Below are 14,864 nucleotides of genomic sequence, written 5' to 3'. Positions count from 1 at the left end.
AGCTTGTTGTCGTTTTGCTAGAACTAGCTCGATCTGTAAGTCTCTAGAGTAGCATTACGAAGTATAGGAAGTGTACGTTATACTTATGGAAGGAACATATCACTTATAAACTTATAATAATATTATATTTAGCAATTGAGAAATGAAAAATTCAAAATTAAAGAGCGAAATAATTCAACACTTTATTGACTTTCAAAGAATTTGACTACTATATAAAAAAAAACAGCAACAACAAAAAGCTTAAAACGTTCAAACTAACAAAACCCACACACTACTAAACAAAAAGATAATATTAATTTCGGAGAATAATTAATAGGAAAAATTCTAATTACAGACTAACTACATATAATTAAAAAACAAACATGAACATAAGCGATTTTCAAAACAACAAAAAAATACTACAAAATAAATACACACGCAAAAATCTTTTACAAACGACAAATAAAATGAACACGAAAAAAAAAATATATTTGAATATTTCCAGCACGTTTTGTTTGTTTGTTTTTCTATAAAGGCACGTGACCCCTTTTTTTCTCCATCTTAAAGAGTTTTGGCGGGAAAATTTATTCATAGATAGAATTTCCAATTCTTCTCGTTTAATTATTTTGTAAAAGCAGTTCATGGAAAGAGTTTCTTAAGGCAGATCTTTTTATGTTTGTTTTATTTTTTATTACGCGTTTTATACCGAAGGCCTTAAATGGTGATATGTTTAGAAAAAAAATCAAGGTGCGCAAGCAATGTTTTCCTCGATAATGTTTTAGTTAATTTAATTTTAATTAGGGTTTACCGACGTATTTTATTGATGTTGGGAACACTTAGAGGATCAGTAATTAACGACCTCGATTTAGTTGTAACTCTTTTTTATGGTGTTTGCAACAATTTAAGTTTGATGTAATTAAATTTTTCTCCTATTCCTGGATAACAATGCTATGATTTCTCGAAAACCTTACTACAAATTTTAAGAAATTTACCGAAAAACGTCGTGTTAATTAATTTTGCATTTTAATTTGGTATGGTAAAGTTTAATTAAATTTCACCGTAAATTGAAATTCACGTGTTTGATTTTTCTCGCGCCAAAAATTTAAAGAAAATTTCATAAGCACGTGCGATCACTTTTTCGTGCCAAAATTTAAAAATATTTTCAAAAGCACGTGCGATCACTTTTTTCGCGCCAAAATTTAAAGATATTTTTAAAAGCACGTGGTGTCACTTTTTTTCGCGCCAAAAATGAAATATCTTAAAATCAAGAGCGCGCCAAAAATTTTCTATACACGTATTTCGGTCAATTTCTTGAACTCTGTACTAATTACTCATTACTTAATGAATATCAACGCTAAATATAATGTCACCACAAACTATCGGGGAAATACAAGTTCTTCTACGTGTTCAACACAACACAACAAAACACTTGAAAAAAATCACCAAATTACGCTTTTGCCTGCCACTAGCTTTAAAGTTCGCCCAGCTTATTTCTTTTAATTTCAAAATGCAATAGTTCATAATAAGATTAAAGTTCTTTTTCAAAGGCACGCTCCGGCGGCTCTAAGCGCGTGAAGTCCGTATAAAATTGCGTAAATAATAATAAGGAATACCGTTAATTAACACAAAATAAAGGCGGGAACACTAAATTAATTAATTATTTAAAAAAAAATAAACAGGAACTTTTGGGGAACAATTTTTTTTTTTTTTTTTTCATTTTTTTTCATATTTTCATTACTTGGTATTTAATACCGACTAACACTCAAGAAAAGTTTAAACGAATGAAACAGTTAAACAGATACACAGAAGTTAATAGAAGAAGGGGGAGGGGTAGAGAAATAAGTTAACTTTTTAAGTAATAATTAAAATAAACGATGAAAAATATATATATACGGCGTTGTACTCAGCGGTGATTTTTTTTTTCACTTCTATACTTAACCTCGAACGCCCGAGGTTACCAAACACAAATTATTTTAATAAAAAGAATAGTTTTTTTTTTGACCTACCCAAAATGGGGGTTTTTTTGGGGGAGGGGCAGAGTCTCTTTCTATCGATTATCACCAATATAATTTAAAATTAATTTATTTAATCAATTAACGCAACGGAAATTATCAATTATTTTATGTAGGAATATGGTACGGCGGCTGGCTGGCTTAGGGTGGTGACCTTTTGTTATTTTTTTTTTTTTTTTTTTTTAATAAATTTTCACCGGTTGAAATTTTAATTTTTCTTTTTTTTTTAGAAGAGGTTAAGTAATTTTTTAACGTCTACGTGTACGGCAAGATATACAGCGTTAAGAGGTCAAAGTTGAGTTCGTAAATATTTGACCTATGATAAACTTTAATTGAAGCTCTGATTTTTCAGCGCTTGCGATAAAAAACGTTTTTTAAAAAAAGTGAATTATTTAGTTTATGCTGAAAATCGTGATTTTTTTCCTGATGTTTTTGTCGTTGATATATCTTTGGCAGTTAGCAATCATGACGGCTACCTTTAGGGGTGACGTCATAATAGCACTCTCTCATTGCCAAAAATTATCTCTCTCTAACTCTTTAAGATCATATTAAGAAAGAATTTTAAAATCTTGCCATATCCGTAGATGTTTTTTTATTATTTAAAAAATAAATTTCTTTTCCTCTAAATTTTTACTAGGCCACGATTATTAGATCAATTTCCAGTAACTGGTCTGCAATACCGCGTAACCGGACATTAGTTTTTTTCGCGCGCGTTTTCGTTAATTTCAGTTTTAACAATTAACTTTCGGGTATTTTGCTAAAACTGACAAATTTCTTAGTTAGTTAGTTAGTTAGTTAATTAGATATATTATTAATAAGCCGCGTTGCCGTAATTAAGGAAATTAATATTAATATACTTAATTGCAACCGCACGATTCTACGACCATATTGGGTAATGTGCCTAGAACGATATTGCCTTGATCGGGATTGTAATAAAGCATAGAAATTGAAGAAAGTTGTTTAGAAGAGCAACAAGGCCCCGTTGAACCTTGAGGACCCACCAGTGTGGCCAAATGAGTGTGAGGATACGTTTGCAGAAAGACGTAGGGACATTCACCGCTGCAGTAATTGGCTTCGTAGCGTTTAGGAGCTATGACCCAATCCCAACCGAACTCTTCGAAATCGACGGTTAAGGGGTATCTGCAACACTTGACTTCTTTGGAATTTTCACTGCAGATCATGTTTAATGATCGCTTTTTACGGATGCGTTTCGACGATTGTAAGTGAACCTCGACGAATGGCACCTGAAAATAGAAGTTAATTAAGAGCCTGATTAGATTTAATTAAGTTTCTAATGCTAAAAATGCCAAGAATCTATCGGGCAAAGTTCCCCCTTGATATGTGTTGGTTTCTTCGCACAGTAATTAATAGAAGGGTCTATTTATTTTTGGTATTAGCGTGAAAATCTTTATCGATACTTTAAAGTACTCGAATTTCCATGTACTTATTCTACTCAATAATTGTTAGTCTGTTAATCTGCTAAACAAAAATCTGTTAAGAGAAATAATAATAGAATGTAGTAAACTAAACACTCGAGCCTAACATTTTTACCAAATACAGGGTGTTTCTCGTAAGTCTGAATTCATAAATTAAGGGAGTTGAAGTTCTTTGTGAAATCAATTTTGAGTCGAAAATGTAGGTAACTTCTATCTCCATTTATTTTGTTTACCACAAGGGACACTGTTTCAAATCGAGTTATGATTTGATTGAGTGTTTTAGGGATGACCCCTTAGTTAAATTAAATTAGAAATCAATGTCTTAATCAGTTTCTTAATTAAATTTGAGGGATCATCCGTAAAATACTCTGGATGCAATCTTTACTCGATTTGAAACAGTGTCTCTTGCGGTAAACAAAATGGAGATAGAAGTTACATTTTCTACTCAAAATTGATTTCCCAAGAACATCATCACCCTTAATTTGTGGTATGCAGACTTATCAGAAACACCCTGTATATCCCACGAATAATTAACGATAATTAGGCTTAAGCTTTTCAATGTCTTTGACCCTAAATTACGTTTAGGTTAATTGGGTCTACTATCGCGATGTTTAGAAGAAACATTCTTCCAGATGTCTTTGACCTTTTTTTAAAAATAATTTATTCCTCGCTTAGCAATGACCTTTTAAGGCCGTTTATAGTGGGTGCTAGGGTACCTATGGTTAAACAATGAGCGCTGTTATTGGATAAAAACTTCTATATATAAATGGAGCAGACCGAGCTATCTCGTCTCCACTTTCAACGTTATTTTTGGTCTATAACAACAGGGATTTTTGTAATCTTTTGTCTGCATATTTTCACGGTTCTCGAACTTTGGTACGTAAAGACAACGAGAAGGAAACGATAAATAAACGACTTAAAATTAGTTTTTTCTTAGGATAAAAATAATTATTCTTTAAATAATATATTAGATATAATTAAAAGTGATAGTAGCAAGAAATTTTTAGAAAAGAAAATGGTTATAATTACGGGATGATCTTTATCTTCGGAGTCGAATAATTTGACTTGTTGACCACCGGCGTCGTTTAAATGAATGACCACTCCAAAATTCTCTTCAGGTCGTAGAAACCACTGGGCAACTAATTTACGAAGGTCCACTATTAGATAACCATCCTTGACCGAACTGGGGATAATTTTCCTATTTCGGTACTATTTTTAGAAAGAGGGAAAAATATATATGTACATATTAGTATTTCGTTAATTTGACATTTAGAAAAAAGGTTTTATATTAAATTCTATGAAACCGGTGTCGAATATTGAATATTTATCAAGTACGAAAAGCTTTGATTAAATTGAGACTAAAGCTTAGAGTAAGTCTGCCTTTCATCATTTGCACTCGGGTTTCCAAAAGGTATTTGAATTAACCTAACAGGGCGGCTTCGCACCCCTGTGTGTTGCTTTCTCTGCAATTAAATAATGCTAGGGTCTATTGAATCAGGGAAAACCGAGGGGCCAATCACTAACCGTAATCTGATTTCACTTAACCCGTTATCGGTGTACAGGAAATCGTATTTTTAAAGTAAGTTATATCACTATCTGTTAAATCTGAAATTCGCCGTTCAAGAATTAGAAAACGTTTGCAATTTTGTAAACAATCCCCGATTGTTTAAATGGTTGTTGTTCACTCTCCCTTTTATTAAACGGAATTCCTGGGCCTTACGAAGGTTAATGTTGACGCGGTTGCATTTCAAGGTTAAATGAGTGAGGACGCGTTCGCGCGCGTCACGTTGATTAGCATAATAACTCTGATTGATCGGTTGCCAAAAAGAAGGGCGAACCTTGGGCAAAGCGGCATTCGATACCCGGTATTATTTTCCCGGATCCCGGCCGTCACCATCATCATCCTGATCATTAGGCGTCAATTAAAGATTAAGGCGGACAGAGTATGCACTTACCGATCGTAGAGCTGCTGTTTCTGGTTTCCCTTTCAGTTGGTAGACCCGGTAGATGAATAACTGCGCCGGACGGCTCTCCGAAAATGATATCAACTTCTCTCGGACAGGGATCCACAGATGGGCTTTGGCCACGTGATACGAAAAGAGATTCTGAGCGAAGTTGAAAAACATGCTGCCCATCTGTTTGGGATGCTGGAAGCTCGCGGGAGCTGAAATGATACCCATAACAAATCTATCAAATTGACTGACAACAAAACACTCGTAGAAACATAACAAAATTTGCATAATTTTGACAATTTTTTTTTTTAATGGGGTATTTGTATTTGTCATCCTTAAAGGTGTTTTTTTTTTGTTCTGTTTGGGATCAGGGTATGTTATTGACATCAAAATAAGTCATTTTAATTTTACATCATTAATCAAGGAAAGAAACATATGGTTTATGATATTTTGGGAAAATCAATTGTGATGGAATTTAGGAAGAGTTATTGTAATGAAATTACGGTAAAATGCTCCGGGGTAATTATACAATAAATGATGAAAGAATTTAGGGAAGTTGTTTGGGTAATTTTTGTCCCACAAATGATCAAAGAAATGCTGTAGGTAATTTGGGTAAAAAATAGCAAATAATTTACTAATAATATTGAGAAACATTTATGAAAAATATACATAATAACTCTGCTGGTAAATTAAGTAGAATATTTCCATTATAATAAAGGTCATTGACTTATTAGAAAAGCGACGTGTTGCCCTTTTCCAACGAACCGACCGACCAAGTGAACCAGGAGCAACAGCGTCGCTGATCCAACTGGCATATCGCGCTAGCTCCCTTTAAGCTCTTGGCGCACCCATTCGCCCATTCTAGAGTAAACTTTGTTATTAAATTTCCGGTTGAATCAACAACACGGATGGGTGCGTGGCACACAGCTCACTCTCTGATGGGGGCATAACCCCCCTTCCCTTCCCCTTGCACCGGATAACCTTGACCTTCGTACCCGGCACCAGAAGCTCAGCGAGACGTGTTAAAGAGGCCACAGTTCTGGTTGGTTCCTTTTTACCCCAAGGGGAAGCTGGGGATAATATCTATGGATGGTATAGAAAGGGGGAAATAATACTATTGTTATACTGTATTTTGAAAGAGAGGATCGTACTAAATGGCACCTCTTTACTATTGAAGTTTTACCGCTGCCACAATGCCAATGTTAAGCACCCATAGGGACCGCTCCTAAAATTCTATCTCACCTATTTTCTCGTGGCATATTTTTCTTACTTTTTTTCCCACGTATCAACCACGTGTTTATGTATGTACGCGAGCATGCCTCGCGCGGTCAATAACGGCTAAAGCTGCAACGCAACAATAACAAATAACAATTGCTCCTGCACGGAAATCTATAAGCTCTACCAAGCGCGAGCTCCCGCACCGGAGTTTGCTGTTAAAAATGCCTAGTCATCTTCCTCGTATTTTTACCAATGTTATCGTTGTTGGAAACTTCTAGAAGACTTATTGACCTTTCGTAATTCGGACCCGCGGGGAACTTATCATTTATGATATCCTCCTAAGAGGGAGGGGTAAGTCACTCGCGTCCCAATTTTTCACTGATTTCTGGTGAACTAAGGGTTCACGAGAAATCTGAAAAATTTAAAACATTTAAATGTTATGTAACCCCCGAAGGATTCTCCCAAATTTTGAGGTTTATCTTTAATTTCTCCAGATTTCTCTATGACTTATCGCGATTCTCTTATAATTCTTTCGTAGCTTTAACAAAATTCAATGTAATTCCGTGAGAATTTTCCAGCAAATTTCACTAGTTTTCACGGAATTTCTCCAAAATGTTTTGTATTTAAGAAATTTGTCGTCAAATTCCTCATCTTTCCCATACAGATACCTTTAGCGTGATTCTCTCAAGTTTATTTCACAAAATTCAAAGTAATCACGTGAAAATACCCTTCCCCCCTCAAAATTTCACTAGATTTCACGAAAATACATAATAATAAAACCATATTTCAAGATTTCTCTGTACCAAAATGGAATATCACAAATGATGTCATTTTCCCTGATAATGTTCATGCAGCACTGGACTGAATTTGACTTTTTACCCCTTGAACTAGCATCCTTTCCTTAGGGTTCCAATGGTACAAAACCAGCTAGGGTACACTGGTGTTGGTACATATGCCCCCCAAAATTCAGGAGAGCAAAAAAAGGGCGCCAAAGAACAAAGGTTCATTCCCCCCATTTCCGTATCCATAAGCTGAGTTTCTTTTTCATATTTTTTTTAAACTAGCATATGGCATGCGATGTAATTGGTTTTAACAACGATAACGGTATTAAAAGTACTTAAGTACAGAGCTGTCATGTGGACCATAAAGCTCCTTTATCCTATCAGAACTTCGGTGTTAAGTTTAATGTCGTTGCATTCTCCGGTTGAATCGGAAATGACCCTTCCAAAAGAAGGAAGAAATCAAAAGCCCCCCTTACCATGCATTTTGGCGTATTTTTATCGACGAGATGATTCAGAATAATAATAATAACGGTACATGGTACACCCGCCTTGTATTAACCCCCCCCCCCTTTAAAGGGGTACTTAAACGTCAGTAAAGCATAAGCTCATCTAAGATATGTTCCATAAGTTTGTCACTGGTTACAAACTGGAGCTTGTCATGAAGTGAATGAGGTAGGTCATAGATTCAGGGTAAAGCGAGGGAGGCCTGGTGATACTAATTGTATTGGAACATTTAAGTATGGCTTTAAATCTAAGGCTTCACTCTCGAGCGGTTCGCTCTGAAAAATTGAAATTTCAGTAGCGTGAAAAGTAATCGTAATTTTTTAAAACAAAAAAATTGTTTTTGTCGTTTTGAAAAGTGAAGTATGTACAGCGTATATAACGTCAAAACCCGGAAACTTCAAACTAGTTAAATCAAAACTGGACACCGTAACAAACACTTTTCATTTCCAACCTGCCAAGGGTTTCCATGGCGACCAATATACACTCGCCCCTCAAAAAACAGACAATTAATAGTTAGTTTCCAAGCTCTAGACTCGAAAAAGGGTTATTTTGAAGTATATATAACAAGGCCCAGTTCGCACTATTTTTTGGTTGGGATTTTCAAAAACAAAATATTATTTTGGGAGGCCTAATGGCGAATATCGAAAATATTGGTAATATTTAATAAATGTATTGACTTTGGGGGGTACCCTATATCCGAAAATAGTTTAAAACACCCCAAAAAATTTGCCCTAGGGTATACGAGAGAAAAATATGTATTTAAAATATATAGTTATAGGCGCCAGCGAGCTTTTATAGTTTGACGCGTTTTAGAGAATTTTAGAAGTTAGTTATCCAATAATGATCTTAGGCTGGCATCACTATCGTTAGAAGTTTATTAACAGAAGTAAAACAATCATAGAACCAGTAAGAGATAGTCCTCTCTCTCTCACACACATTTGAATTAACTACTGCGCTTATAATCTACAAACAATAACTGGCAAAGATACGCTGACCAAATGACCAGTGTCCAAGGTCTTCGTTTGCAATGTAAAGATTTCTAGTAAATTCTAAGGAATTTTTACAATGCGTTATGTATGATAAAGCTAACTAAAGTTTCAGCTATCCCCGATTGTTTATAGAGAGAGACATCAAGTTACAAACTACAGTCATAGATAGCACGAGGCAAAATGAGGAATTTGGCGTTGTGTCCATTAAAAGACTATTCATTAGTTGGTGGGTCGATGAATAGATACGTCATTTATCATGGCAAGGGCGACCGTTTGTTGGCGCGAAGACTCATGCAAGAGGCGAGGAGTTATAAAGATAATGATGACCCTCGTACTGACCTCCTTATTTCTTAATAAGTGTATACGTATACGTATAACCTTGTCTTGTCTTGTTTTTCAACTATTAACGATATATTTGGACATTGGGTGTTTCAGAAGCCATATATAAGTGAGAATATTCTCAAGTTACTTGAGCTTAGTGGAAGAGGAAGGTACTTAGGTAAAGAAAGAAAGGAAAGTAAAGTAAAGTAAAACGGGCGCCCGTTTAAGTATATAGAGTCGTAATCAGCTGTTGCTCGAGAGCACCTGTCTTATAGAAGATATCATTACCACGTAGCAAAACCATAAATAATATGGGAAATTAGGGTGCTAGCGAAAAAAAGGACCCTTGAATCATCGACGTAATGGAAAACTCTACATTATTACCATCATTTATACTGTATATATTTGCCCCCGAAGAATTAAGAAACAGAGAAAACTAGGGCAAACCCCAAACCTATAGCAACATTTGCTATAGCTACTGACTTCTTAAAGGGATAATGAAATTGGAAGTATGAACTTGCTTATAGTGGAATAAGTTTTATGTGTATCATTGGTATTTCCAGCTTCTTTACTGAATATTTTGCTGAGTTTAGCCGGTTTCTCAGCGTATCCAGGGCGATTTTGAGGGAAGAGCTAGACTAAACATTATATATGACGAATTTTACATTGCTGAGTTCCCAAACCCCGCCTACAAAAACCTGCGTAGTTATTAAAAAGGGAAATATGGATACACAATAATTCCTAGTATCTGTATGCATTCCTGCTAACTAATATCAGAAAGAATAATTTACACGGGTTAATTAATTTCATTAAAAAATAACCTAATCCTTAATTATTTATAAATATAAATAAATAAATTAATTCATTTCACTCTCCCTTTAACAACCATATAACTATAGAAATACAATAACCAAAAAAAATACAATAATTTCTTCTACTAACATTTTCTTAAGATACAAAGTGCGAAAGAGTTAAGCCTTTGTTAAGCCTAATTTGGCTAATACACACGCGGAAGTATTTTCTATCTAACCCTTTTCTTTTTCCCCGTTTTGTTTTTAAATAGCCTCGTAACCTCTTTGAAGATCCAGTATATAAGCGTAATAGCGAGTAATTGAAACAGAGAGAGAAAAAAAGAAATTCTCACACCCTGCTACTTTGGGCTCGTTAGGAAAAATAAAGAAAAGGGCGGGAACCGAATAATTAGCTTAAAACAACTTGAGATATCGCAATTATTATTCTAATAGCACCCGGTCGTGCAAGCTTAAAGCCCGACCCAAAGAATGTCGGTACATGAATAATTAATAATTTAACTTCCCAAGGACTCCGCACTACTTCGTTTTTAGGTACTCAATTTCTTTCTCTTGTCTTTAATTCTAATCCTCTATAGCTAGTTTGTACTAAAGGGAGGGGGTAGAAACTTTCCTCCCCCGTATCTTAACTTTAACAGCGCATGCGCTTTATCAGGGTTGCCAGGTACTTTGTTATTAGATCATCTCTTGCAATACGTCACAACACTAAAAAATATTTCAACTTAATAAGAAATTTAAGGCCTTTTCAGAAGATAAAACTAACTTTTGACTTAACTAGATAGGTCAAAAGGTTGAGCCAGAAAAAATTGGTCAGTGATCAATTTTTTCATTTGGTCATTCAACTTGTTAAACTTCTGTTCACGCGACCCAACTAGTTTACTGAACTCAAGTTGACTCAAATCAGTCCAAAAGGTATATTGTCTGAATATGCCTTTAGTTGAATCTCAAAACAATCACTTCCGTTGTATTCTTGATAACTTATTTTATTTATTTTTTAATTAGTCATCTAAATAGTTTAATTAAAATAGTGTAGAATTTAATTAATCAAATTTTTCACTAACAAAATTAGTGCATTTATCAAGTAAGCTTTATTTTAAATTAAAAATAATAATAAAAATTCCCAACTAACTACGCGTTAAAAACATAGTTTCCCAGCTGTGATTTTAAAACCGATATAAAATATCCAATACATCTGGGATAAAAGCAGAATTTACCGAACCTTACAAAATAGCGCACTCTAAAACGTCAACCTACCACCACCCAAGTAGCTTAAGCCTCGTGGTGGAATAGAATGGGCAGCAAACATATTTCTTGGTAAATAGCCAGATATTTAGTACTAGTAAATTAAGTCCGAATTGAAGATGCTAATCTGTATGACGATGTCCCCCGTATTTGTACGTGTGGGTAACCACCCCTAGGGAGCTTTTGACACTACTAGAGTCAGGTGTCAGTATGCGAAGAATGAGAAACTATCCCGCCCCCACTTTCTCGTGAGCTTCCGTGACAGTTTCTCGTGAAAAATCGTACTCGATTGCACGTGCGTTTCATTGTTTGTAAAGGGTAAGGAAGGGTTAACCCCGGGGTCAAAGGCGAGGTCCAAGTTAAGGCCATGTATGTTTTTACAAGGTTACATTCAAGCTTTCTGTTCAAAGCAGTACTACTATAGGTTTGACAGAATCTTTAGCCGCGATTTCAATTCGAAAGGTTGTATTCATTATTTGTTACCAGTTGGGAAACAGTTAAAAAGTGGCCAAAATTTTCATCGAAAAATGATTTTTTTTATTTTTATTTTTTATTATGATCAAGGGTTAGTCGACTATAAATTGCCGAAAGTTTATATTGTAATATAAGAACCTTACTATCACTTCAATCGCAACAACAGTTAATTAAAAATGCAAACGAATTCGAGCTGAGCATTTATCAAACACGCCTTTAATCTGCCATAATTTAAAAACCGCAAAATCAGAAATAACAATCCCTAATCTTAATTTCAAAAATATTATTCGCAACTAAGAAACAAAATATTTCATTCGTTATCAAAATCTATGCCTATAAATCCATCAAATAAATATTAAACTAATCTCTCTAGGCCTACACTATAGCATAGATGAAATTATATCCAATACAGTGGAGTGGATTAAAGGCCGACTTCCATCGAAAAGGGTTCTTACGAACTGAAAACCGTGCATCGAGAGTAACAATGGAGCGACCGTGCCGATTTTCGAATCCCCGCTGGACAAAATTTTGAGGGGTTCTTACGAACTGAAAACCTTGATACGGGGGTTCTTACGAACTGAAGATAAACAATAGATATTTTCCTTCAGAGGGTCGTAAAAATCGGGAATAAAATATTTAAGAGACTTTCTATTGTTTATCTTCGGTTCGTAAGAACCCGCATAGCAAGGTTTTCAGTTCGTAAGAACCCCTCCAAATTTTGCCCCAGTGGGGACTCGAAAATTGGCACGGTCGCTCTATTGTTAAGAATCGATGCACGGTCTTCAGTTCGTAAGAACCCTTTTCGGTGGAAGTCGGCCTTTAAGTGAGTCCCTAGCAGCATCTTGGAAAATATTTCTTTTGTTTAATTTTTCTTTCTTATCATTTTAGTTAGAAGTTTAATTCATTTATTTTTAAATGTCAATCTTACATTCACTGACTCGCTCGTACGCTCGCTCTTTGCATCGTTCGTTAGTAAAGGGAGAGAAAGGGTTGACTTTGAGAAAAGTTGTTGAACTTTTGGCGCGCTGCGCGAGATGCGTTTGCTACGAGGAATGTTCTTCCTTTCAATCTCCCACGCGACTTAATACGTATACTTTTTACGACGTGTGACATTGAACGAGTTGTAATTTATGCCTTCTCGTAATTAAAATTTACCTCCGCGGGGTAATAATTATTTCCCCAAGATTTAATGAAAAATTTTCTCCTCGTAAAGTATAGTGAAATTAAAAAATTGAATATGGGTACTTACGATTTTGCGCTAAACTGATGACTTTTTCGGTGTTGAGATGGTAATCATCATCGTCATACTCCGATAATTCGTCTAGGTTGGTATCGCCGTTGAAGTGTCGCGAATGTGGTTCGTCCAATATCGCCGGTGAATCGCCTTGCATGACGTTACCAAAGTTTAAGTTATTTAACATTTCTCTAACCGGTGGCATGGATAGTATCACGCTACGAGTGATATTTGGCGGACTACTTAGTCTCAGTTTGTCCAAAATTTGGGCTTTAATCGCGTTTAATCGCAAAGCTTTCGCGTCCTGATGCGGTACGCAGCGCGTGCAGTTTGACGAGGTGCTCGTTGACGTAACGTTAGAAAAATGCGTCGTCTCGGATGACGGTAAATGTTCCGTGGTTGTGGCGACGCTGTTGATGCGGGTTTGTTCCTCATCGGAGGACGTTAAAGCGGTGGTGCTGGTGGTAGCTTCATCCGTCTCTTCGTTGGACGCGTCCGCATTTCGAAAGTGTCCGTTTTTGCGGTCAATACGATGATGGCGATGGTCATTATCCCATTTACCGATGAAATCTTTGACCGCTTCTTCGAAACCTTCCCTCGACCGCGTCTGCGCCGTAATCGGATACCGTGCGGACGCTGAAGCTAGATGAAAATGGGCCAATAACGTTAGCGCCAATGAGAACAGAAGAAATAGTTCGCTACATTTCTTCCCCATCATTTTCGAAATGTCTATATATATATATAAATACGATTTTAAAAAACAAAGGAAGCCCGACGGGACGTTTAATTTTTTTTAGACGAATTTGTCTTGGATTGCGGATTTTTATCTATTTTATCTTTCGTTTTCTCTAGCACACTCAGAGATAACGGGTCTTTTTCTTTACTTATAAATACACGCGGGTAAAGATAAACTACACCGTACCACGTACTAAGCGCGAGAGGAGGGTTTTAATAATAATTTGAATATTTAGATGAATATTCCCGAATACGGAATTAGGTGTGGAAGCTTTTGGATAAGGGACCTTTTTCTTGGCAGTGTATGAGAGAGAGAGAGAGAGATAGAGATAAAGGTGAGTGAGTGAGAGGGTCAATTGGGTTTGAGGGGTCCGACCGGGTACCGAGAGTTGTCTCGGTGTAGGAGATCGTCCAAATTTCTGGTCCGGCCGTTTTATAGACGCGGGGGACCCCTCTCTCCTCCGGAGTTTTTGGGAAAAAGAAAAAATAAAGCAAAAAAAAAAGAGAAAAAGTAGTAGCAACCAAAGTCGAACCCGAGCTTGAAATGAAGGGGGGACAGTAAAAAGGTAAGATTTGTACAGTTTTGGACCGAGCGGTAGTTTTAGCTTTAGCGGAGGTTTAGCGGAGAGCTAGCAGCTACTGACGGAGAGAGCGCGCCAAACCAAGAGAGAGAGAGAGAGAGAGAAAGAGAGAAAGATTGCTAAGGGGGGAACGGAAAAACAGACAAAAAAAAAAGATATTTCAAAAAGAGAGAGGACTATATAATAGCGAAGAGTCATAAGTTGATAAATTTATAAGTCTACATGCTAACACCGACCCTCCTCTACTTAGTGTGCATGCACTAAGGGGGCTAGAGAAATTTCCTCCCCCCGTTTTTTAACTTTAACAGCGCATGCGTTAAGTCAGGGTTGCCAGTAATTTGTTATTCAGGTTTGGAGCTGAATGATAATTACTGAATCGAACTACAAGCTTTTCAGCCTGTTGTAGATAAAGGTTGAATTGCGCATGTCACAAATGACGGCAACACTTAACTGAGCGCAGTGAGCGTGTTTTAGGTTGGGTCTGGTTTTCAAGAACTATATTAACAAGAAACTCTTGTGGTTGAACCGAAATTCCTCCCTTTTTTTTTATTCTTAATTTATCACCTAGATGGCGCTCAATTTGTTAGCTTTTCCAA

General features: G+C 36.1%; 1 protein-coding gene across 1 annotated transcript; it reads right to left on the bottom strand.

The window, feature by feature from the left end:
- Window positions 1–157: 157 nt before the first annotated feature.
- LOC149709849 (growth/differentiation factor 8-like) lies at window positions 158–14,396 on the bottom strand. Its single transcript, XM_089857966.1, has 4 exons — window positions 12,968–14,396; window positions 5,383–5,591; window positions 4,457–4,636; window positions 158–3,235 (listed from the first exon to the last, which is right to left on the bottom strand). The coding sequence occupies exons 1-4, from the start codon at window positions 13,668–13,670 to the stop codon at window positions 2,849–2,851; spliced, it is 1,479 nt and encodes a 492-aa protein (XP_089714092.1). The 5' UTR covers window positions 13,671–14,396; the 3' UTR covers window positions 158–2,848.
- Between the last annotated feature and the right edge of the window lie 468 nt (window positions 14,397–14,864).

Source organism: Phalangium opilio, unplaced genomic scaffold (assembly GCF_054372755.1).
Source record: "Phalangium opilio isolate 3A_F unplaced genomic scaffold, DU_Popi_V2 ptg000011l_1, whole genome shotgun sequence".
Lineage (NCBI taxonomy): Eukaryota > Metazoa > Arthropoda > Arachnida > Opiliones > Phalangiidae > Phalangium > Phalangium opilio.
The sequence above is the reverse complement of the archived record's forward strand: the minus strand, read 5'-3'. Positions and strand labels throughout refer to the sequence as shown.

Coding starts and splice junctions, on each gene's coding strand:
- LOC149709849 (XM_089857966.1), bottom strand. CDS start 13,670: ATGATGGGGAAGAAATGTAGCGAACTATTTCTTCTGTTCTCATTGGCG. Junction 4,637..5,382: donor AAACAGCAGCTCTACGATCG/GTAAGTGCATAC, acceptor TTCTAAAAATAG/TACCGAAATAGGAAAATTAT. Junction 3,236..4,456: donor CCGAAGATAAAGATCATCCC/GTAATTATAACC, acceptor TTCTATTTTCAG/GTGCCATTCGTCGAGGTTCA.